At 46.8% G+C, this 25189-nt stretch overlaps 2 protein-coding genes across 2 annotated transcripts in view; one reads left to right on the forward strand and one right to left on the reverse strand.

Annotated features, from left to right (window-relative positions):
- The window catches only part of CFAP46 (cilia and flagella associated protein 46), a 66350-nt gene extending 57993 nt beyond the window's left edge, over window positions 1-8357 (reverse strand). The window contains exons 1-6 of the mRNA XM_068140474.1: window positions 8293-8357; window positions 6958-7082; window positions 5647-5778; window positions 4158-4222; window positions 3477-3641; window positions 1180-1303 (exon numbers count right to left, since the gene is read on the reverse strand). Coding sequence (XP_067996575.1) covers window positions 1180-1303; window positions 3477-3641; window positions 4158-4222; window positions 5647-5778; window positions 6958-7082; window positions 8293-8341 — 660 coding nt within the window. The 5' untranslated portion in view covers window positions 8342-8357. The remainder of the gene's footprint in view (window positions 1-1179; window positions 1304-3476; window positions 3642-4157; window positions 4223-5646; window positions 5779-6957; window positions 7083-8292) is intronic.
- Window positions 8358-10258: 1901 nt separating this feature from the next.
- On the forward strand, window positions 10259-21564 carry TCTN3 (tectonic family member 3). Its single transcript, XM_068140477.1, has 13 exons — window positions 10259-10525; window positions 11124-11245; window positions 11955-12085; window positions 12408-12516; window positions 12587-12705; window positions 13529-13564; window positions 13956-14030; window positions 14126-14251; window positions 15254-15349; window positions 15611-15708; window positions 16302-16467; window positions 18327-18464; window positions 19260-21564. Exons 1-13 carry the CDS (start codon window positions 10290-10292, stop codon window positions 19479-19481), a joined length of 1674 nt encoding a protein of 557 aa, XP_067996578.1. The 5' UTR covers window positions 10259-10289; the 3' UTR covers window positions 19482-21564.
- The last annotated feature ends 3625 nt before the right edge of the window (window positions 21565-25189 follow it).

Raw genomic sequence — 25189 nt, forward strand, 5'->3', positions numbered from 1 at the left:
TTGATCTTCACCTAGTGAGGACCAGAAATATTAGCAGAAATCTAACTGTGGAACTAACATCCAAGTTGAAATTCTAACAAATGCATTTTTAACACCTTTTGACGGTGCTTATTCTTAAATCGTCTCATCCAGCTACGAGAAATGAGACCTGTTCAAACTGATCCATGACTATAAATTGCACACAGCAAAAAATATTATCAACAAATTACAATAAACTCTAGTTATTTCAAGTTAACTATAGAGTTACACATCAAACGTGGGGACATCCTTTCTTCTCACACTGATTGCCCACAGCAATCAGTACTGATTACTTCAGCTGCAGCAGAACAGTTTTGCAGGATTGCAGTATGCTGTTTCTGAAGCACTCAACACTCTGGGTCACACTTGTGTAGCCCTGCCGAGACACAGGCCCCAAGTGTAACTTTAGAACTACATAGCTTTGCTCAATACTGCCTCTAAAAAATACAGAAGTCACCCTGAGTTTGCCTGAACGTTATTGCTGCATTAACATTGCACCTCTGGAAGGTTGTATATTGGTTGTCTTAATTCAAATGTTGAATTACTTTATATTATAAATATATGCTCTTGAAATGCAGTGATTGGGAGTGAACAAACAAAACACATAGGCATTGCAGCAAAATGGAAGAAAGTATGACTGCTCCCAACTTCCAAGTTTTAGTTGCCTATTCTGCTTTTGCAACATTCATCTGCACTCTTATTTCCTAAACTAAGGACACGTGAGGAATGTGACCTACTGCCTTATGCTCTGATTGCCAGAACTATTTATAGGGTTCACATAGGGTCATGTTATCATTATCAGCATGAGAAGTCAACAGATGCTAAATATGTCCTCAAGAGTATATGGCAGGTTAAGCTGCACCCATCATACCTCCTGTTTTAACAATCATTATTCCCAAAGAGAACTGTCAGGGTAAACAACAGTTATCCTGAGGATAGCACATTGTATTAAAATGGAGCAGAGCACATCCTATTAAAGTTAGACAGGACTTTAGCTTACAGTATAAAAAACATAGAGGCTGCAAAAATCTCTGTGTGTCTGCTGGATCATTTGGCAGCTCACGAAACTTTAATGAAGGAAACAACGCCTAACAATTATAACTGTGCTCCTGTGAAACACAGAGGAGGCTCCTGTCCTATTGGAAGTTTAAAATGGTTTACCATTAGAGAAAATAGTTGAGAATATTTATCTGGAACATTTTCTTTAATGAAGGTTGCTGCGGCAGATGAAAACTCTTTTGCGTCTTTCAGTTTTGAAGCGTCGAGGAAACACTCCAGTAAATTTCTGCAGATCAAAGAAACGTTTGTACTCAATATTTATTCATGCCTTCTGAAATAACTGTTATCTGCTTTTTTTTCAAGAGATGCTTTATATTCACGATACCACTCATAAATGCAGCACAAGCACTCAGTGCCTCAAAACACTAATAATTATTATTGCTGTTGTTGATAATATTATTTAGCGTTATTATTTAGATACAGATGACCTCTGGAGGTCCCTTCCAACCCAAACCACTCTGGGATTCTGGGATTCTGTGTAAGCAAAAACAAATGCTGCCGTTACTTTTATAACAGAAATGCACTGTGTGCACTTGCTTGTTCTCATCATACCTCAGAAGTATGTTTGGTACAAAAGCCCTGCGTGCATCATATTGCAGATTACCTTTCGCATACCTTCTGGAATATTCCGTTACTGAATTTTTTATTTCCCTCCAGTTTCAGCTTATAAAGAAAATACTGCAGAGCAATAAAACCATCAGTTACACACTAAAGAAAGGATAGCTCAAAATGCCTCTGAGAAAAGCTTCCTGACCTTGAAAAATTACATGGTCACTCTTAATTTTTCACATTAGTATTGGTTTAAGCTGACTGGCCCCACTAGGAGGGACAAGGGATGCTGGAATGGGGCTGCCCCTGCCCCGAAGTGGCACAGAGCAACAGAGTAGGCTGGATTGTATATTGTACACATCCTGCTCAGCGTATGACAGGAAAGGGGCTGTCCAGGGTTCATGGGACTTGTGATATATTCTATAGTTTGCCGTGCTTCCTTTTCTGGAATTTCTGTGTTTCTGCCCAGTTTCTGGGCTGGGGTTTGTCCCTTTTTGCTCTGGTTTCTGTCTGCACATGGTGAGAGTGGTTTCTCACAGTTGTGTGTACACAGGTACATTTTCCCCTGGTTTTTATCTTTATGTTTTTCTTTTGTGTAACCTGACATCCCTGCAACAGAGTAGTAAATTGTCCTCAGCTGACATTTTGGCTTTTCCTGGCTCCTTTCCTCTTTGCCCACACAGGGGGTGCCGGGGGAAGGAGAAAATACCTCTGTTCTAATTGGACTGCTAGGACTCACCTGCCAGCAGAGGTAAAACCAGGACAACATAAAACTGCTTCTCTCGGTGGAGACAGCTCAAAGTTTATGCTCAGTTTTACTCAGGACATGTAGGACGTTAATACAACATTTATTAGCAATTATCATCAAAGTATTACAAAATAATTGGTAAGAATGCAGATGTGCGTAAGAGTACTGGCAGTGCGCTGGGTTGATTGTTTCTGGTTTTTCCCTTTTCATAACTTTGGAGCTTAAATTTTGCATAAGAGAGGTTAAAAGAAGACCTGTTTCATTTACAGTCTAAAACATCTGACCAAGCAGTATATCCAAATGAGCAGGGACAGCATTTAATTTCATAGGGAAGAAAACCGGATATAATTACTAATGAGAAAGGAAAAAGGCTGATCCAAACTAATTGTATTGATGACCATATAGTACCAAATTGTACATTCAAGCACGAGTGACACGGAAAGACCACATCACTGCCGATGACAACTTATCTCTGTATTCTTTGTGGCTGTATTTGCAACACAAATACTTATTTTGCTCGTTGTTTTTTCCTACATTTTTATTTCAACATACAGTTACAGGTCAACAAAAGGGGAAAAAAAGAAAGATACCTTTGGCCAATATATGTAAAGTCAGACTTCATAACAAAAGAAGAAATTAGAAGGTATCTTGACTATGTTCTCATAACCTTAGCAGGCTGTCTCTTCAAGGATCAGAGGACAGAGAGATCTTTGTTTATCTGTTTAAAGGTTGTATTTCTTTACCTGAAGAAAACAGTTCTTAAAGAAAAACAGTAGTTTGTCTTTCTCCTCACTGTAAGGGCTGCACATAAGCAATGATTCAAACACTACATCCAATATGACTGTGATACTTCAGTTCAGACCGAGGGCCTAGCTGCTTCTGCCACTAAAATTTTAAACTTGAAGAAAATATTAAAATGAAGCACCTTTTATGTTAAGTGTACATTTATATATCTTTAAAATGTTACAAATTAAGATCTCCACAATAAATGCATCTACAGTGCTACGAATGAAATACACAGCACTGAGGACTCCCTTAGGGGGAAACCACGTGTACAAGAAGACCACAAAATACCCACATGAAAAAATGTAATTAAACATACATCATGAGCTCTGCTCTCCATTCACTGTCTTCTTCTTCAGTTTGGTTTAATGCCTTAACTATCTCAGAAAGGCTGGGAATAAGACAATAGCGGAACCCAGGCTTAAGATAGGGCCTCACAAGCTGCCAGTAAAGAACCGAGGCATTATATATCAAAAAATAGTATCTGAAAAACAAGAATCAAGAAGGTAGCATTTCATAGACTTATATAAACAAAACAGAGCATTTTAAGACACTTCTAAAAAGCAAAAATAGGAACATTTCCTGTGCTTTTAGATAAGAACCAATCCTGACTTCTAAGAACTGAGAGCAAAAGTACAACACAAGAACAAGGGAAACCTCTCTACCCTACCCAGTAACTAACAACTTAAAATAAGCTAACACGTTGCTCTCTCTCTACAGAGCATAAATATAAAAGGGGAAGAAACACTCAAAGGTTATCCACCAGCCTTAAACATGTTGATTCATCCCCTCTATTTCAGACTGTTCAGTATTTCCACAGCGCTGCAGCAGGCACAGCAGTTACAGAAAGGCAGTAACAGAACACGAGGAAAGTCCACAATAGCAAAAAAAGCCGAACAACTACTTCCAGACCACGCAGTAAAATCTGAGACAACTACGAAAATCTAATTCAGTAACGTTTCCTGAGATGCAAAGAGTTCATCTTACCAGTAGGGCCTACCTTTGATCATGGATGGCAACATCTATAGCCTTCATAAAAAACATCACAAATTTCTCAAACTCTTCCTAGGACAAAGCAATAGTTGTTAAAGCAATTTGAATATGGCTTTTATAAATCAGGTTATTTTCCTATTTCAGTATGTTTGCATCTCATAGATTTTCAGACCAATGTCAAATAAAATGTGCTGCCATAGTAAGATAGAGCCCTAGGAAGAGTAACTAAAAGTCAGGAGCATTGCCTATGACTCTGTTTGCTGATTTGAAATTGTAACTAAGGCTGTACTCCCAGTTTCTTTATTTCTGCCAAACATTAACTATCAGGACTGAAATTTTCCAGAACTGAGAGGCTGCTTATTTTTAAGCTTTCAACAGAGAAAGCTCAGAAACTTCCAAAACGTTTGCCCCATTCTAAAACTTGAGGCATGATTTTCTTCAGAAAAGCTCCAAGAAAAATGTCAGCTGAATGGCCTGTCAGTCATGCTCTTTTATCATTAAGGTAGAGGGGAAACAGCTTTTCAGAGGTGGACATCAAGCTTGAACACAAGCCAGCAGCATGCCTTTGCCACAAAGGCAACTTATAGCATCCTGGGCTGCCTTAGGAGGGATGCTGCCAGCCGGTCTAGAGAGGTGCTCCATCTCCACTACTCAGCATCAGAGTACTGTGCCCAGTTCTGAGCTCCCCAGTACAAGAGAAACATGGACACTGTGGAGGGAGTGCAACGAAAGGCCACAGAGATGACGAGTGGACTACAGCATCTCTCATACGAGGAAAGGCTACAAGAACCTGGAACTGTTTAGCCTGGAGAAGGCAGCTCAGGAAGAGTCTGATCAAATGTGTACACAGTGTGTGAGGATATAAAGATGATGGATGGGATGACAAAGAAGGACTTTGAAAGCTTGGAATTAGAAATGGCAAAGCAGAGGTGGAACTGGATGAGCAGGAAGGGGATGACACCCAAGGACCCTCTCTGATGAGATAGAACAGGGTAAGTAGACTCCCAGAGAGCTGGAACTGGTTTTTAATGGAGTCTGGGACTGGCATACGAAGGCTGCTGAGCAGTGAGTGGCAACTGCCCAACTAAAGAAAAAATTAGGATTAAGAGTCTGAGAGGTACTAGATACTAACATAGAAAAGCTGCACTTGGCCCTTAAGAATAAAATGGTAATTGTTTTACCAAGTGTAACTAAATCTGGTCTGAAAGTATCATACTGATGTAAAAAGGGAAGAGGTTGACTTCAAAACAATTGACTGTCTGAAAAATGTTGCAAGCATTCTCTTTTTTTCCTCCCCAAAGTATTTGCAACATCATCTAACTCAGCTGGTAAGTTTTGGTTACTCTCAAACCACCTGCCAAGATATTTTTCTTTGATCTTTCCCAAGTCACATTAAACTACACAGTCAATTGTGTATGTTAAATTACACATAGAAAACTAAGAAGAAATACTCTTGAAAACTGGCCTATTATAATGTAACCTTCATAATTTCTCACCAAATTATCCGTAGAGAGTGGAGTGTGCAGTTGGCCTTGGCACAAATAAGCTCTGCCAAGAAACTGGTTCACAGGAAATTTTCCTTTAAAATACATCTGCAGACAGTCTCTGCTCATTTCCAGATATCCCAGCTAGGAACAACAAAAAGTATGTCAGTGTTTTTAAAATGCAACAACTATTAAGAATTGTTAGCTTTTAAAATGCATGCCTACTCCAAGTGAAACATCTAACTGCATTACCAGCATGCAAATTATAGTCCATAAAGCTGCAGATTAAAACTCATATAAACCCCTTCAGACCTATTGAACTCACAAGCTAGACCTTTGCCAATGCAAATGTACAGAAAAATAGCTCCTTTACGTAACAAAGCTTCCGAGGCACTCGTAGAGCCTCTTACAGTACTCAAAATAAGCCTATGTTTCTAATAGTCATTAACAGAATTGTTAACTTAAAGGCAAAATTCTTACCTGAATTTTTGTTAAGCCTTTTTTTTTAAATGATACTAGCCTGCAGGATTTTATACAGGTGTCAGTGCTGCATCTCAGTTTTCAGACAACAGATAGAACGAGTGGCTTGCAGCTTGGAAAAAAATATTGGTGTATAGAAATTCTGTCTGCCTGAATTTCCATCACTTGTACCCATGAACATTTACAAATATTTCAGAATTGATAACCTCCACCACACTTTATAGAAGTCACATCAATTAGCAACGCTCTTTCAGAATTAGAATGTCATCTCTCCTTCTTTAGACCAGTGTGGAGTGTTCACAAACACATTTTCTTCAGTTACAACACAGCTGTTATGACTCTCTGTAACAAGAGAAAACAGGCACGGCAGACTCATAGAATGGTGCTCATGTTGGTGAGCTCACACACACTGCTTCAAATCCCTGGCTGGGACTTGGCTAGAAGATGAGAGAACTCATTGAAGATTTTCAGACTACATCCAGTAGGAATCTTGCATACAACGTTGGATGAAGGCCATGGTGGTAGCTGCTGTTCCTGCTTTGTACAGATTTTGTACTGTGCATTTATATGAACTGCCTGACAAACCACAGTTTGCTGAATGATTAGAAAGAAGTGATAATTTAGCATCTGGGTTTTAACTGAAAATGCTGAATGATTAGAAAGAAGTGATAATTTAGCATCTGGGTTTTAACTGAAAATGCATGTTTTAAACAATTGCTCTCCAAAAACAGAGGACTGTATTTCTCATGAGTACTTCTGGGAAAATGTTTAAGTAGTAATTTTAACAACTGTAAGTACAATGTCATACAAATGGTTTTGTTCAATGCTGCCTAAATTACAAACCTGAAGTGCTTGTTCAGCACATAAAACATATAAGTCAGTGCTCAAGCTGTCCGATGAGTCTAGCACAGATTTTCCTTGGCTGGATGATTTGATCAACTCGTAAGCACTCTCCAAAGCCTCTGCATCTGAAATAAAAAAGAAATAAAGAAGGTAACAGGTAACATATGCTGCAAGGTAGACTGGCAGGCATGTCTGCAGCATGTCAGATGAACTGTATGACATTCTGTTTCTCCTTTACAGAAACAAATTATGAATATTTAAGTAAAAAAAAAGTCCAATGTTGTTGAAAGTCAGACAGCTGTACGATGAAGTATTAACAACTCTCTTGCAATTTAAAAATCACTACTGCTAAGAGACAAGTGAACTACTTTGAAGGCCCCATTTTCAGTTCCCTGAACTCGGCAGTACTCTTTCTGTTGCCACAGAAATTCGAGGGGACATCCTTGAAGCTGCCACAGAAAGCAAACGACGTCAGGAAAACCAGCTCAAATTAAGCACACCACAGCAATTATTTCATTTCACAGCTCTGAAGCACGTTTAAAGCATTCAGAAGATTAATGTTCTCACAGTATCACCAAGGTTGGAAGAGACCTCAAAGATCATCGAGTCCAACCTGTCACCCAACACCTCATGACTAGACCATAGCACCAAGTGCCACATCCAATCCCCTCTTGAACACCTCCAGGGATGGTGACTCCACCACCCCCCTGGGCAGCACATCCCAATGACGAATGACTCTCTCAGTGAAGAACTTTCTCCTCATCTCCAGCCTAAACTTCCCCTGGTGCAGCTTGAGACTGTGTCCTCTTGTTCTGGTGCTGGTTGCCAGAGAGAAGAGACCAGTCCATTCCTGGCTACAACCTCCTTTCAGGTAATTGTAGAGAGCAATGAGGTCTCCCCTGAGCCTTCTCTTCTCCAGGCTAAGCAACCCCAGCTCCCTCAGCCTCTCCTCACAGGGCTGTGCTCAAGGCCTCTCCCCAGCCTTGTTGACCTTCTCTGGACACGTTCAAGTGTCTCGATGTCCTTCTTAAACTGAGAGGCCCAGAACTGGACACAGGACTCAAGGTGTGGCCTAACCAGTGCTGAGTACAGGGGCACAATGACCTCCCTGCTCCTGCTGGCCACACTGCTCCTGATACAGGCCAGGATGCCACTGGCCTTCTCAGCTTACCTGGGCACCCAGCTGGCTCATGTTCAGCCTACTGTCAACCACACTTGGAAGAAAAACAGTGTTAGAACGAGCAGTTTTGGTGTTTAAAGCGCGATATTTGCTTTACTTATTGCCGAAGACGGGCAGAATTCGGCCTCCCTCCGCTCCCCCTGCCCCACCCTTACCTCGGCGGCTCTCTGCCGCTAGGAGCCGCTCCCTGATGGCCAGGTCCATGCCCCTCCGCCGCGGCGCAGCTCTGACAAAGGAGACGTTTTCAGCGGACCTTCCGAAAACTTCCCGAGCTGCCGAGGCGTCCGCCCGGGGACGCGCAGACAGGGTGGCCAGCGTCGGTCCCCCGGCCCCGAGGCTGCCGTTACCGGCGGGCGTTGCCGTTGCCGGCCCCGGCGGCACGGTGCCGTGACCCGACGGGCGCTGCCGTTGCCGGCCCCGGCGGCACGGTGCCGTTACCCGACGGGCGCTGCCGTTGCCGGCCCCGGCGGCACGGTGCCTTACCCGACGGGCGCTGCCGTTGCCGGCCCCGGCGGCACGGTGCCGTTACCCGACGGGCGCTGCCGTTGCCGACCCCGGCGGCACGGGGCCGTTACCCGACGGGCGCTGCCGTTGGCGGCCCCGGCGGCACGGGGCCGTTACCCGACGGGCGCTGCCGTTGCCGGTGCCGCCGGCGCGCGTCTCCTAGCAGTGCTCCCACAACACTCTCGGAGCCCCGCCCCCGTCTGACTCGAGGGGACGAAAGCCGCCGGCGGGACCCGGGCGCAGCCCTCCCCTTCCCTCCGCCTTGGACACCTGAGACCCAACGGAGCCGACGGCAGCACTGATAGCGGCTGGTACAATCCGATCGTCATCTTATTTCTTTGCCAACCTTGCTATATTGAACAAAGGAGAAACACAACCGGAGCCTTCGGGCCTTCCTGACGGTGGTGACCACCGGTCTGGCTGAGCACGGAGCTCTTGCAGGGGCCCAAGAGAAAAAAAAAAAAGAGTTTACTACCTTCGGAAAGAGGGGCAGGCAACTCAAGAAGAGTACAAGGACCTAGTTAAGTCATGCAGAGAGAGCGTCAGAAAGGCAAAAGCCCAGCTAACACTCAACCTGGCTGCTGCCACGAGGGAGAACAAAAAGGGTTTTACAAATAGATTAACAACAAAAAGAAAGCCACAGAAAATACCCACCCTTTGTTGGGTGTAGGGGAGAACATTGCTATCGAAGATGTGGAAAAGGCTGAGGTACTTAATGCCTTCTTTGTCTCAGTCTTTCATAGTCAGACCCATTATCCTCCAAGTCTTCAGCCTCCTGATGGAGCTGAAGAACAGCACCAACTCCCCATAAGCCAGGAGGAAGCAGTTAAAGACCTGCTCTGCCTCCTGGACACTCACAGGTCTATGGGGGCAGATGGGACTCACGCCAGAGCGCTGAGGGGGCTGGCAGATGAGCTTGCCAAGCTGCCCTCCGTCATCTCTATCAGTCCTGGTTAACGGGAGGTGCCGGCGGGCTGGGGGGCTTGCCAATGTGACACCCATCTACACAAAGGGCAGAAATGAGGATCCTGGGAATTCCAGGCCTGTCAGCCTGACCTTGTTACCAGGGAAGGTTATGGAACGGTTCATCCTTGGGTGCACTTACACAGCAGGTGCAGGATACTGGTGACATCAGGCCCGGCCAGAGTGGGCTCAGGAAAGGCAGGACCTGGTTGACCAACATCTCCTTCTGTGCCGAGGTGACTGCAGAGTGGATGAAGGGAAAAGCTTGGAAGGTGCCTACTAGACGTCAGTAAAGCCTGTGACACCATCTCCCACAGCATTCTCCTCCAGAACCCTGCGGTCCATGGCATAATCATATGGACTCCGCTGGATTAAAAACTGCTTGGATGGGCCCAAGAGTTGTGATAAACCGAGCTCAATCCAGCTGGTCCGGATATCTCCACAGCTTTCCCGCGAGCAGCTCGGGCGGCCGCAAGGGCGGGGGAGCGGGGAGCTGGGGAGCGCGGAGCTGGGGAGCGCGGCGGGGGAGCTGGGGAGCGGGGCAGGCGGGGCGCACGCCCCCGCCCCGGAGGCGGGCCCGGAGGCGGGCCCGGACACGGCGCACAGAGGCCGGGCGCGCATGCGTCTCGCTCCCGCCTCGCCCGGAGGGGCGGCGGCCCGGGTTCCTTAGCGACGAGGGGACGCCATGCGCGGGTTCTGGGCCTCGGTGCTGGCCCCGTTGCGGGCGCGCCTGGTCGCCTCTATCCTCGCTGCCACCGTGCTCGTCGCAGCGGCCACGCGTCCGACTGGTCCCCGAGGCGAGGAAGCGGCCCGCGCACAGCTCTCTGCCGCCAACAGCTTCCCCGCCCGCCGCCCGCTGCCCGCCGCCCGCAGCCTGCGCGGCCTCGGGGCCGCCGCCTCGTCCCGCCGGAGCGGTAGCAGGTGTGCAGGGGACGGGCTGCGCCGCCGCGCGCGGGCCGCTGTGGGCCGACAGGCAGGGAGCGGGCACCCAGCGGGAGCCGCCGTTCAGCCGCCTGGACCGCCAGGCCTCGGGCACGGGGTCACCTTCATTATGAGTGGGGGGCTTGGGAAGGCCAGCGTTGAGTGGCCCGGTAAAGCAGAGGTGGGTTGCTGTGACGGGGCTGTTGGCGCTGGGAGGCAGAAGTCTTCGGAAAAAAGACCTCCAAATACAACTGGAACGCAGTGAAGAAGCAGCTGCAGGCTGTCTGGTGCTCTCCGTGGGGAAGGCAGCAGCAGCTACGTGGAGTAAAATCTGTGTGTGGACCATCACTTTGAAGGTGGCAGCTGTATCCGTAATACACGGACACTGAATTTCTTCGCCTCTGGTTGTTATGGGGGAGTATCAGAGTGGTTTCTGAATGTACAAATAGAGTGTCCACGGAGTTTCTACAATGAAAAAATGGCTATAAGTGCAAAGTGTACAATAATTCAAGCTTACAAAAAGTAGTACTGTGTTCTGCCACGATGCAAGAACAGCCTATTAACAGTGTGCTGGGGACTGGCGGGCTTCTCTTTGCAGGTCCGTGAGTCAAGTGTGCGTGGAAAACTCACTCGTGTTCAGAAGCAACACCCCTTATCCTACTGACACTGTTGCTGTCCCTGGGGGGCGTGAGCTGCTGTTCTGCGTTCAGGTGGAGGACTGTGAGTAACCCGTTGTCCTGCACACTTAACGCATCGATTGCCTCTGCTTAGGCAATGTTTTTAAAAAATACACGTCACAGTTGTGACTAATTATCTGGGCTGTTGGAGTTCCAGGGGGAACATAATGAATTAGGCCAGTCACCAAAGACACAGTTTAAGCACGGAGTCCCTAGCTAAACAGAAATCGGCCTCTGTGAGCCATTCCATTATGTGAGATGCCAGTTTGTTTGCTACACCTAGAGCAGCAAATAAGGGTTGATGTTTGGAATACAGCCCTATTATTCTTTCCAGAAAGTGATTTCTCATCGTATCTTGTACTCTTTGTTTCATATGCTTATTTTCGTACTTCCTGTTAGTGTTGCTTTTTAGTGAACTCACATCGTGGTAGTGTTTTGTCAGTAAAATGCAGTGGGTGTCCAATCTGGGCACCTTACAGAGATTAGAACGCATATGAAGATAGTTGTCCTAAGCAGCTTTCATGCTTTTTGCAAAGTCGCACCTGTTTCCTATGAAACACTACCAATTAGTACTTGCTATATCCTCCTGCTCATATATCTTAGTAGACTTTTAGCAGTGTTGCTATGGATTAACTAATAGAAGACAGTACTTAGCTTATCTATACTGGCACAGTAGTTATTTTCTGAAGTCTATCTCTTCTAATGATTTGATATTGGCAGATGATATTTTTTTTTCTCTTTTCAACTTCCAGCCCTGCTCAACTATTTTCAGCAGCCCCAGGATATAAAAGAATCTGATTTCTTGAAGTTCTCACAGAAGTATGGCAGATACTCTTTCTTAGCACCGTCCCAAGTCCGGCCATCATTCCCTGCCTTTTACCGGGTAAGCCAAAAGCAAAGGGCAGTCGGTTTGCAGATGCACCTTTACTAAAGCTGTCTGTAATGAGGTCTAATGAGAACACTGAAAGATTCTTATTTTTCTACCTATACTCCATATTATCTCTTTCGTTTAATTCCATATTGTGTAAACAGTTTCTGATTAGTTTTAACATATCTAAAATGTTGGCCAACCCTTTAGACAAAACTGAATGCACACTAAGGAGAAGTCTAAATGTGCTTCTGTGCCCTGATGATGTAACCAAGTGCACTTGGCTTTAGTATTCCACAGTTACTGTGTCTGTGATTTCTCCAAATTGTCTTTTCAGGCTGGTGATCCAATCTTAATCTACTTTGACTCTTCATGCATACTGAGCACACTTAGACAGCCAGGAGCAATGGGAGCCAGTGGACTCTGTGCTGATGGAAATCCTGCTGGTCAGTAAAGGGGGAAGAATTCCTTAGGGTGGTTTGGTTCTGTTTTATCTTTTGCCATGTCTTTACTCAGGCTTCCTGGACAGTAAAAGCACAAGCTGTACTCGGATTTTCACCAACTTGAGCAAGAGCTGCGTTACTGACCCTGCCTTAGATGCTGCCTCATACTACCGTGACTTTGTGGTGCTAAAGGTATGCACATGTCCTAACTCTTCCCTTTGCTCAACGTCTGATGTGCTTGACTCCTTGCAACTTCAGCTAACTGGAAAACTGAAGGTCATCCAGTATGGCATCCCTGGTGTCACCATTGTTGAGACCTTACTGGAAGTCTTGTCTACAATGTAAGGATTGGTGATAATCCCTCATTTCAAACTACTTTCCAAGAAATTCCAGTTGTTAGCAAATTCTTACTGTGTTCAATGGGTACTGATCCTGACAATAACTTTAAAATAATCAATTGGTTGTTCTGGGTTCATTATGCTGATCATACCGAAGTGAACAAAAAACCTCGCTCTTCACCTTCTAGAGTTTCTCTGGTGTTCAAGGTAAAATGGCAGTGAAATGTTAATATCTTATTAGGGCTAATGACTCGGTATGCCTTTATATTTGAAACCTGAGTCTACATACCTGTAGCAGAGAGGGCCTTCTGTTAGTCAAATTCAACTCTTATTTTCAGGCCTTTCTTTGTCACTGTGGCAAAGGAAAAATTAATTTTTCCTTAAATGGAAACTGAAGTCATTAGTTAATTGCAGAAGTGGGGTCTCCAGGAATTGAATCAAAGATGCTGGCATTTTAAAGTATCTGCATTCTGCAGGTCATTAGCAGGGCCATCTTCTGATGTTCTAGAAACTGCTTCCTGTGAATTACGTACGTGATTTCTAGATGAATAAACAAAGTAGCTTTTGTCAGTATGATGTGTAGGCTCTATTTAGTGATTGCTTCATGACTTTAGGTACTTGCAAACCCAGAAAATCAATTTTTGGTGGTAGTGGTTTTGCTTGTTTGTTTTTCCCAGGTCCCAATTGCTGACACCACTGTGTGGTCCATGAAGGTCAGTCTATTGCCAAAGAAAATATTTTCTGCTTCTGAAACAAAATGTCTGGAATCTTACCCATTCATAGAAATGCTCAGGGGCTGGGAATTTGGGCAAATGGGAAGGTTGTGTGTTTGAGACAAAATGAGTTGGGCATTATAGTGAGACATCATCGGGAAAAAAGGATGTAAAGAAAGATGTGCTTTTAAATTAATGGGTATAAATAAGGCTGGAGTCAGAGAGGGAGCTTGTTTTCTTAGAAGGTGATGAGCATCTGGAGCAAGGTGACATGTCCACATATTACAGCTACCACAGGAAGGTAAATCTGGCTTGGATGGGAAACCAGTGTTGAAGAAAGGCACACTCCTTTGAAAGGGTTGCTAGCTGTTCATGTGCTTCCTGTCCCCAGGTAAAGATCACTGCAGCTGCACCACCTGGAGCTCCCTACCTGGAAGGCAACACATGTAACAATGTTGTTTCTGAGGTATTTCTTTCCTTTGGGCAGCTCAACACTAGCTTCAGGAGATTGCCCTCTTACCTGGCTCTGCCTCTTAATTTTTCCCTGAATGGGACTTTCAGGTGATCTATGGGATAGAATTCAGTGGCACGCATGGAATTCAGAGTGTCTCTGTCCAGTTCAAAGTGAGCAACATCTCTGGGAACTCGGGATCCTCTCTGCAGCAGCGCTTCACTTTGTACTTCTGGGTCAGTGCTCCCATCCTCCCTGGGTTCTTGCCAAGTGTGTAGTCTATAATTTGTGACTCAGTTTGTGCAGATGATGTGAGAAGATTGGAGCAGTGCTGCAGTGGTATGGCAGTACCACCACCCTAGGACCCTGCTGGTGATTTGAAGGAAAGAGGGGACCCTGATCTGGTCTCAAGTAAACCGTGTTCTCAGAAAAAATCCAGGCTCAGTGCAAGTGTGTAGTGTTGCACTGCAGAATTTTGAAGGGGCTGATTATTTTTATCTGGGTTTTTTTTATTGGAGATTTGGTAAAGGCAGAAGGGGAAAGGAAGAGATCAGGGTCATCAGTATGGCCTTGCAAAAGAAAGGATTTGAGCTGGTGCTGTATCTGAGGTGTTCAGTATCTATGAGCAAAGTTGCTAAATTTATTCCAGGTACTTACTTAACTGTGCCCATGCAGCAGGAAAAAGAAGCACTTTGGAGGGGGTGGTAAATACTAAGGTGTGTTGAAGTTCATGTAAACCTTGTCCCCTAGAGGCAATATAAAGTGGGCTGTGGTGACCCTCAGGGGTTGATAAGTGTGCAATGCAACCTTGCTCAAGTTATCCCCAGAGGCTCTTCCCATAAAATGATCTAGAAGTAGAATCTGCTGCTCAGCATCAGGGTCAGAGCAGGGTTTGTTCTTCAGACGGCCTGTAGAATTGCCCAGACTGATATGTTCACTTCCTTAGACACAAGCTCTGACCAAGTGGAATTAATTGCCTCAGGAGCTGTCCTGGTAGTATCTGTGTTTCAGGGTACTGACCTTCAGTTTTGACTTCCTGGACTGCAGAACAAACTTGCCAGGTTAGAAAGAGGGTTTGGAAACCAATAATGGAGGTTTTAGTAGTGCACAATATTCTGTCCTTCAAAAAATGGCCTTAGATTGACATTCTTTAGAATGTGAACTTGATCTTCTGAGATGGATGGAGCTCACTGGCACTGATGTTTTCATCTTTCTTTCTTCCCTTTGCCTCTTGGTAGACCAGGACTCCTCCTCACATGTTGCCTAGAAGTGGAAACCCTGGCTACATCACCGGAGCACCACTGTTGATTGCCAGCAGTGGTGCCATGCATCATGTATCCCTTTTCTGCTGTCAGGTTTTATTTGTCACTGGGTTTATTAACTTCTGGTACTCTCCTGTGGACTTCTGAGATTCTGCCTGTAAGGGCACACCTCAGTATTAAGTTGCAGCCATCAGCAGACCTTTTGGTCACAACTGAATTGAAATCCTGTGACAGGAATAAGGAAGAAACTGGGGTGAAAGAATTGCTGAATACAATCTGGGTTTCTCCTACATTGTCTGCTTTTGTTTGACTTCTTTACATACAGCCTGTCAGATGAGCATTTTACAGAGTGAGGGTGATGGAAGTTGCTCACAGTTCCTCAGACACACAGTCCAGTTTGGAAGAAATATGAGGACAGGCTGCATGCTCAGGTAGGAATACACTCTGCATTTGCCCTTCCTGACATGTTTGGATGTTGTAGACTCACCGCATTTTTCCACAGTCTGTCACACACTGCTGTGCAGCCTAGGTCTTTCCCCAGGGTCACCAATGGATCTACAGATCTTTCATATACTCCTGAAAGGACTTGAATGTTAGAGAGAACAACCCCACCATTGTAAAGGTCTTCTGGGCCATTTTGAGGCTGTAGTCTGGCAACATGACTTGAGCAAGAGTGGAGTCTGTATTTAAGGAATGAACTATAATCTTCCAAAATGACTGTTAGAAAGATTTGGATCATTCTTCTCTTGCTGACAGGGCAGGTGTATGACCACTGCCATGGTAAGAGGGCCAAGAGCTGCCAGTTTTCCTGACCATGTGTTATCCTGCCAGGATGTTCTTCTCACTTCTCATTGCAGAGAGAATTGAAACTACATCCATTCAATAGCAGCACTTCCATAATGATTCTGCTGACTCATTAAAAGAGTGGAAGAAATACTCATTACAATAGGAAGGGTGTTTGCAGACTGGGATTTTTTCTGTCCTGGAAATAATTTTGTCAAACCTGTTACTGTCTCATTTCCAGCCTGTCCCCAGCACTGGAAGAGGGTAACTGTAGTTCCATCCAGCAGGAGTTGTACAAGGCTCTCCAGGGAATGAGTAAAGCAGAGGATCTTGCCATAACTGGCAGTGCTCATTCAGCCCAGGAGGAAGGGTGGACAACCATTCTGATTCAGAACTGCAGTGTGCAGGTAGGAGAAAGGAAAAAAGACCAGCTGTGAATACTTTTCCTTTCACATCTTCTTATTGCCTTGGAGAAGTATGGGCATGGGAGGGGGAAGAACCAGCTTGTTCATCTGGGCTTACTTTTTCTGTAGGGCTTACTTTCTTCTAAGACTCTCAGGGGTCTTAGTGTCTGTAAGCAGCCATTCTTATTATGGTTCACAGTAGTAGGAGACTTACTAAACAACAGAAAGATGTTGACAATATCTCTTGAATCTTGTTCCTGCTATTTAAATGGGCAAAAAGAGTTTGTGTTGCATTATTTATTCTGACAGTGTTCTAGAACTAATAGTACCTGGTTACTTCCTATTAGTCTTTATTATTATCATCCTTCCTGATTTTCAATTTTCTATCTTACCTAATAAGGCTCAATGTTTGCAATCCAAGTACAGGGAAGTTCTATTTGAATAATCAATAATCTGTCAGGATATGGTCTAATAGAATGCAAAGTGGTAGAGCTGAGGCATTCTGTTTAGAAATGAGGTGGATATAGCTGTGAAATGGGTAGTTTCATAGTTTCATTCAGGGTTGGAAGGGACCACAAGGATCATCTAGTTCCAACCCCCCTGCCATGGGCAGGGACACCCCACACTAGATCAGGCTGGACAGAGCCTCATCCAGCCTGCTCTTAAACACCCTCAGGGATGGGGCCTCGACCACCTCCCTGGACAACACATTCCAGGGTCTCACCACTCTCATGGGGAAGAACCTCCTCCTCACATCCAGCCTGAATCTCCCCACCTCCAGCTTCATTCCATTCCCCCTAGTCCTATCACTACCTGAGATCCTGAGAAGTCCTTCCCCAGCCTTCCTGTAGCCCCCTTCAGATCCTGGAAGGCCACAATGAGGTCACCTCGGAGCCTTCTCTTCTCCAGACTGAACAGCCCCAACTCCTTCAGTCTGTCCTCACAGGAGAGGTGCTCCAGCCCTCTGATCATCCTTGTGGCCCTTCTCTGGACACGTTCCAGCACCTCCAGATCCCTCTTGTCATAGGGGCTCCAGAGCTGGAGGCAGTACTCCAGGTGGGGTCTCACCAGGGCTGAGTAGAGGGGGAGAATCACCTCCCTCGACCTGCTAGCCACACTTCTCCTGATGCAGCCCAGGATCTGATTGGCTTTGCGGGCTGCAAGTGCACACTGAGAGCTCATGTTGAGCTTTTTGTCCACCAGCACCCCCAAGTCTCTCTCCTCAGGGCTGCTTTCCAGCCAGTCACTGCCCAGCCTGTATTTGTGCCTGGGATTGCCTCGACCCAGATGCAGGACCCTGCACTTGCTCTTATTGAACTTCATGAGGTTGGCTTGTGCCCACCTCTCCAGCCTGTCCAGGTCCCTCTGGATGGCCTCCCTTCCCTCCAGCCTGTCTGCTGCACCACACAGCTTGGTGTCATCAGCAAACTTGCTGAGGGTGCACTCAATGCCACTGTCCATGTCACCCACAAAGATGTTGAACAAGACAGGTCCCAGGACTGATCCCTGAGGGACTCCGCTTGTCCCTGGCCTCCACTGGGACATGGAGCCATTGACAGCCACTCTTTGGGTGCGGCCATCAAGCCAGTTCCTTATCCATCTAGTGGTCCACCCATCAAACCCATGTGTCACCAGTTTGGAGACCAGGATGTGGTGCGGGACAGTGTCGAAGGCTTTGCTCAGGTCCAGGTAAATGACATCAGTTGCTTGCCCCTCGTCTATTAATTTTGTCCTGACCAAAAGTTATGAGGTAAGCCCTGAAGTGACTGATGCAAGTTCTGTGACCAGAATATTAGATGTTGACCATAACAGTCCTTTTTCACATTTTAAATACTGTATTAAGATTTGGGTTATATTTTCAGGCTGTGAATTGCACTTCCTGCTGCATGGTTCCTGTGACCCTGGAGATTCAGATACTGTGGGCTAAAGTGGGCTTCCTGTCCAACCCCCAAGCTCAAATACTGGGTGCACGGTACTTCTATCAGTGTTACCCCCTGAAGGTATGGAATTTACAACCCCTCATGCAGAGAAGTAATTCAGTGGGAGTCACAGGTTATTTAAGAACCAAGGAATCAAATGCTTTTGATATTACTAAGTGGAGATTGACAGAACCTTAGCAGTGGTCTGGCTGCTGTCATAAGAGTTTGTGTTTACCAACTCCTTAGAGGAAAGTGGGTTTATGGTCTTGTCAGTGCTGTCCTCATTCAGCTCTCAGGATTGGTGCTGGTGCAAGTGTGTAGGAGGAGTCAGCTTGTGAAGTATCTTTGCAGAGTCCAAATAGAGGCATGTACTCCCCACAGCTCAAGGACCAAGTGCATTTGTTGTCATACAGCATTCTGTTGAAATGGAAAGGAAGTGAGGCCTGAGCAGATCAGTTTTCCCTGTTCCAGTTGTCTCTCTTCTGAAACAATATCCTAAATGTGAGGAAGAAAATCATCCTTGTTTTGGGTCTCTCTTATTGAAAGGATCAAATATGGTGGCAGCCCTGTCTGTTTCTGGTGGCAGCCACCTGCTCAAAGTCCCTGTGATCTTATCTTATGAAAAATAGGTAACTTTATATGATGCACAGGAGCTGCTGATGTTTCCTGAGGCCTGTGCCCTCAACTTACCTGCTAAATATCCATTTTGGGAAAAAGGAGCTGCTAAACATGAAAATATACCTGGAACACTTAAGGCCTACCACCCTAAAGACATCTGGCTTGGCAGTCATCTACAATGAGTCTCCATTAGCAGATTGAGTAAGGATGTATCTTCTGCATGAAGCTTGCTAAACTGTGCTTTCCTTCTCATTACAGCTCCTGAGCACAAGCATGGTACCTCTGACAACTGTTGTGACCTTCACTGACATGACAGGATGGCCAGAAGCACCACGAGGCCAGCCCCAAGGGCACTGGAAGCTCCCATTTGACATCTTTTTCCCATTCAAGGTGGCACTGAGTTTGGAACAAAGTTACAGAGATTACCTGGCTGGCTGTTTTTTGTTGATATTAATAATATCTGGTATTCTCTGCTTCTGAAAAGTCTCATAGACAGGACTTGGACTTGAAGTTTGGTAAGCAAATTGATACCTTGAGAATGTTATTACAGACTTTTCTCCTCAGGTTCTTATGCTGTGCCTGGTATCTATGCACCTTCTGTTCTTGGATGAGCTTCTGCCTTGCGTCCTCTCCTGCCCCTATTCTGTATGTAGCATCTGCACCCCTCACTGCAGTGAAACACTTGAGAGAGGGAAGGATCAAGGGATGTTGCATTGAGGAACAAGGAGGAGGACGTTAAAATGAACATTTCATCGTTTCTAGAAACCTAGAGTGCTTTCTAAACCCAGGAATATGAAGACACGAGCAATGTTCAGTCCAGGCCTTTTGGAGCTGCGTTCAGTCTTCCTCTTGAAGCGCCTGATTTTTCTACATGGGAATAATTGAGCATTTAAAATACAGGAGCCTTCAAGACAGCCTGAATTATAAATAGACATTGCCAGTCACCTTTAATCTCTAACCTTGTTACCTGACAGTCATGCCTCTCTGAGAGTCTTTGACTTATTTTTCTGTGCCTGTTCAAATCCAGATATACAATTGACATTGAGTGGCACAGCAAGAGAGAGTTGTGAACAGTCATAAAGTAAAACAAAAAAGGCACAACTATTTTAGGAAGAGTTGTGGATCTACTCTGAGATTAAAGCTTTTTTCAGCACAGCTCTGGCTCAGCCTCTAGGGACCAGAATGTAAGTTTACTGATTTTCTGATTATCTCATCTCCCCTACTGTGTCTCAGAGGCTGAAGAAATCTGCTCTATGAGCCTGCTGGGCCATACACATTCCTTTTTTTTTAAGCAATGTATTATTTACCTAAACCTCATCAGATAACGAAAAGAATCCCTCCCACCTAAGGTCAAGTAACTGTAGGGGCAAGAAAATGTGAACATTCTGTTTGTTCTTTCGTTCATCCATTGTGTGTGCCAGCTGTGCTGTCTTCCTCATTACAAACGCAAAGAGGGAAAAAACTACCCGAAAAAGGCGCTGGGGAGATACCCTGACTGACAGAAGGTCAGGAGGGCGCGGCCGCTCTGCCGCTTCGCCCCCTGCGGCGGCGCCGCCCGGAGACGGACCCGGGTCGAAGGCGGCGGCCAGCACCGCGCCCGATCGCCCCGGAACGCCTCTTGTGCCGCAGGCCAGGGCCGGAGCGGCTGTACCGGGCGCTGAGTGCGGCCGTGCCCGGCCCGGGAGACCGGCACAGCCGGGCGTCCCCTCCCCGCTGTGAGTCGCCAGTTGAGTCCGGTCTCGGGGGAGCAGCCTGTGGCAGAGAGGCAGGGGCAGAGGCCGTTCCCACCGCCTCGGGAGGGCGCAGAGGCTGGCGGGGCATCGCTGCCGCTCGCCACGGCGCAGTAAGCTGTAGCGGAGCAGGGGCCTTGCTTCACTGCTGCCAGCAGAGGAACGACGCCTCCAGGAAGAAATAAAAACCTCATCCTTAAACCTGTAGCGGTATGGAGGCAGCAAAGGCGTCGTCCCTTTTCTGGTCCTCGCAAAGCATTCCAGAGCTCTGCGGACTTCGGTTCAAATTTTCGTGGCAGCTCCAGGGCATTGCTACTGCATGGAGTTGCTGGCAGAGTGATGGTATGGACCCCTGCAAGCACCACACTACTTGAGAGCTGCTCGGTCTCATTTTTCTGGAGCAGTGTGACAGCAGAGCTATCACTTCCCTTGATAATTCTTCCTTGCTTGCCTCTTGTGTCTACTTAGGAGATTTCTTCATGCCAAAAGAAAATATTTAAACTCTCCTGACACTTGCTTGACACCCCTTAAAGTTAGTACCTCGGGTTTCACCTGACTTGTGATGATAAGGCTATGTTATTCGCTTGGTGTTTCTTCACAGGAGATAGAACAGGTTTAGATAAGAGGTTTTTTAAGGAAACCTGATAGCTCTCTGAGAGAAGTAATAAAGCTGTAGAGAGAGACTTTAATGAGCAAGGCTTACACGCTTCCAAAAACCTTTGGCTAGTGTCTCTTTACTATGACGCTAAGAACAGTTTTATTTCCTTAAATACGTGTACGTGCTTGCCTTCTCAGATTTGCTCTGGATGACACTGAGAAGCAGTTTATAAAGGGTAAGAAATAAAGCTTTCTTCCCTGTTTTGTAACAAGTATGTTACATTTAGTCACTTTAGAATACCTTCCCTTTCCTGTATTTGTGCCAGTGAAGAACTTCTGTTGTTACCTGTTGCTACCTGTCTCTTCTGAGATAACTCCTTGCCAGGGGTTGTCATAAGTGAGATTTAACACATCCAAGTGCCAGGTTCTGCACATTGGCCACAACAACCCCATGCAGTGCTACAGGCTGGGGTCAGAGTGGCTGAGAGCGGCCAGGCAGAGAGGGACCTGGGGGTGCTGGTCGATAGTAGGCTGAACATGAGCCTGCAGTGTGCCCAGGCAGCCAGGAGGGCCAATGGCATCCTGGCCTGCATCAGGAACAGTGTGGCCAGCAGGAGCAGGGAGGTCATTCTGCCTCTGTACACTGCACTGGTTAGGCCACACCTCGAGTCCAGTGTCCAGTTCTGGGCCCCTCAGTTTAGGAAGGAGGTTGACTTGCTGGAGCATGTCCAGAGAAGGGCAACGAAGCTGGGGAGGGGTTTGGAGCACAGCCCTGTGAGGAGAGGCTGAGGGAGCTGGGGTTGCTTAGCCTGGAGAAGAGGAGACTCAGAGGTGACCTTATTGCTCTCTACAACTACCTGAAGGGGGGTTGTAGACAGGCAGAGGTTGGTCTCTTCTCCCAGGCAGCCAGCACCAGAACAAGAGGACACAGTCTCAGGCTGCACCAGGGGAGGTTCAGGCTAGAGGTCAGGAGGAAGTTTTACACAGAGAGAGTGATTGCCCACTGGAATGGGCTGCCTGGGGAGGTGGTGGAGTCACCATCACTGGAGGTGTTCAGGAGGAGACTGGATAGGGTGCTTGGTGCCATGGGTTAGTTGATTAGGTGGTGTTGGATGATAGGTTGGACACAATGATCTTGAAGGTCTCTTCCGGTCTGGTCTGGTCTACTCTACTCTTCCATAGGCGGAGTGAGCATCTTTCAGGTTTAGCTTCAGTAATTTTTTGGTTGCTGCTGTTGCATCAGAAGAAAAATTAAAGGTATTCAGAATGTATTTTTGTTTTGTTCATCTGCAGCATCTAAGGAAGAGAACATCTGGATACTCTCTCTGAAAAGTCAGTTCAAGGTGTAGTGAAAGTCAAAGAGCAAACAGAGTAGTAGAAATTACCAGGTAAGGAGTGGAGCGCAGGGTAAAAGACTAATCATGACACTGTATAAACCTTGCTTCGTGCAAACTTGAGTGCTCTGTGCAGTTCTCAATTCTCCCTTGGATAATTGCTGTACTGTGTGTAGCATAATCAGGAAGGTGGAGGAAGAGCAGTGGACATGTTTTTTTATATATATGAAAGAGCCTTGGTACAAAGGAGAGCAAAAGCATCCTATACTGATTTGTTAGTGGCAGTGTACTCTAAGGAGTTGCAGTGCTGCTCTCTGGCTTGTGCTACATCATTGGCTACAATCATGCTGTTCTACAAAGGGGGGTGGGTGCTGTAGCTTTGAGCAGGGGGTGTACTTCTGGTGCAAGAAAGGTTTAAGGCCAACTTGAGCAGCACAGCAGAGGGAGGAATGAGGTGGGTGCACTACAAGCCCATAAAATCGTGAGTAGTGTAGAGAAGGTATCACAGTATCACAGTATAACTTAGGTTGGAAAGGACCTCGAGGATCATCGAGTCCAACCTATCAACACAGACCCCATGCCTAGACCATGGCACCAAGTACCACGTCCAATCTCCTCTTGAACGCCTCCAGGGTCGATGACTCAACCACCTCCCTGGGCAACCCGTTCCAATGATGAATGACTCGCTCGGTGAAGAACTTCCTCCTCACCTCGAGTCTGAACCTCCCCTGGTGCAGCTTGAGACTGTGTCCTCTTGTTCTGGTGCTGGTTGCCTGGGAGAAGAGGCCAACCCCTTCCTGGCTACAACCACCCTTCAGGTAGTTGTAGAGGGCAATGAGGTCACCCCTGAGCCTCCTCTTCCCCAGGCTAAACAACCCCAGCTCCCTCAGCCTCTCCTCATAGGGCTTGTGTTCAAGGCCTCTCCCCAGCCTTGTTGCCCTTCTCTGGACACGTTCAAGTGTTTCGATGTCCTCCTTAAACTGAGGGGCCCAGAACTGGACACAGTACTCAAGGTGCGGCCTAACCAAAGCAGAGTACAGGGGCACTATGACCTCCCTGCTCCTGCTGGCCACACTATTCCTAATGCAGGCCAGGATGCCATTGGCCCTCCTGGCCACCTGGGCACACTGCTGGCTCATATTCAGGTGGCTGTCGATCAGCACACCCAGATCCCCCTCTGTTTGGGAGCTCTCCAGCCACTCCGACTCCAGCCTGTAGCTCTGCATGGGGTTGCCGTAGCCAAAGTGCAGCACTCGGCACTTGGACTTGTTGAATGCCATCCCATTGGACTCTGCCCATCTTTCCAGTCGGTCGAGGTCCCTCTGCAGAGCCTTTCTACCCTCTAACTGACTAACATCTGCCCCTAACTTGGTGTCATCTGCAAACTTGCTGATGGCTGACTCTACCCCTTCATCCAGATCATCAACGAATATGTTGAAGAGGACAGGGCCCAGCACTGATCCCTGGGGGACACCACTGGTGACTGGCCTCCAGCTGGATGTGGCACCGTTCACGACCACTCTCTGGGCCCGGCCCTCCAGCCAGTTCCTAACCCAGCACAGAGTGTAGTGGTCCAATCCACGGGCTGACAGCTTAGCCAGCAGTTTGCTATGGGGGACGGTGTCAAAGGCCTTGCTGAAGTCCAGGTAGACCACATCCACAGGCCTCCCCAGAGCCACAAGAAATGGCCCCAGAGCCACAAGAAGCTGGAGACCAGGAGAATATTCAGGTAGTTTTAATTTCTTTCTTGTTCTGTCCATGTACTTTATCTGGGCATCTGACAGGCTGTTGTTCTACTGATGTGTGGTTTAATTTCCCCACTAGGATTTAGGTACTAGCTTAGCATTTATAGAAGCTTAGCATTTATAGAAGCTGAATGCCATGGTGAAGGTAGAAAATAAAACAGGAAAGTTAGGTAAAGGCAAATGGCTTAGAAAATAAGGAATGGTAGGGAATGCTGAGCTGAGCATACATGGTTCTCAGAGGCTGAGATGCTGATGGATACTGAGTGCAGCTCTTTCTGGAGAAAAGATAGGTCATCAGAAATAAATTATCCAGCTGGGTTTGGGCTACAGTGGAGAAAACAGAAGTAAAGCCACTCTCAAAAGATTTGGCTACAGCTCCCTTTCATCTGCTGTCTGATCAGACTGCAAACATCTGAGAGAGGAGAATCAAGGTCAGGGGAAGCTGATGTGGGAGCTGGCGGGGTAGCCTGTGCTGTGGGCAGAGCTGTCTGGACTAGTCTGGGGCTAGACAGAAAACAGTTGTTGATGCCGTGACTCGCAAAGCCCTGGATTTTGTGCTGCAACGTGGAGAAGAATTACATCATCTGCTGGGGCAGCGCCGCGCCTCACAACAGCCCAGGGATTGGCTGCGGCGGGTCAGCTGGCCTGCCGCGGCAGCCCGGGGATTGGCTGCGGTGGGGCAGGGGGGCTGTCGCCGGCCGCCTGGGGAGGCCGGGGATTGGCTGCGGCGGGCCAGGGGGGCCGTCTCCGGGCTTCCTCGCCGGCGCCGCTGCTGTGGGCTG

This window comes from Melanerpes formicivorus, unplaced genomic scaffold (genome assembly GCF_026170545.1).
Source record: "Melanerpes formicivorus ecotype bairdi unplaced genomic scaffold, bMelFor1.0.p_v2 SCAF_6, whole genome shotgun sequence".
NCBI classification, from domain to species: Eukaryota; Metazoa; Chordata; class Aves; order Piciformes; family Picidae; genus Melanerpes; species Melanerpes formicivorus.

Coding starts and splice junctions, on each gene's coding strand:
- TCTN3 (XM_068140477.1), top strand. CDS start 10,290: ATGCGCGGGTTCTGGGCCTCGGTGCTGGCCCCGTTGCGGGCGCGCCTG. Junction 12,706..13,528: donor GTGACTTTGTGGTGCTAAAG/GTATGCACATGT, acceptor TGTTTTTCCCAG/GTCCCAATTGCTGACACCAC. Junction 18,465..19,259: donor ATCAGTGTTACCCCCTGAAG/GTATGGAATTTA, acceptor TTCTCATTACAG/CTCCTGAGCACAAGCATGGT.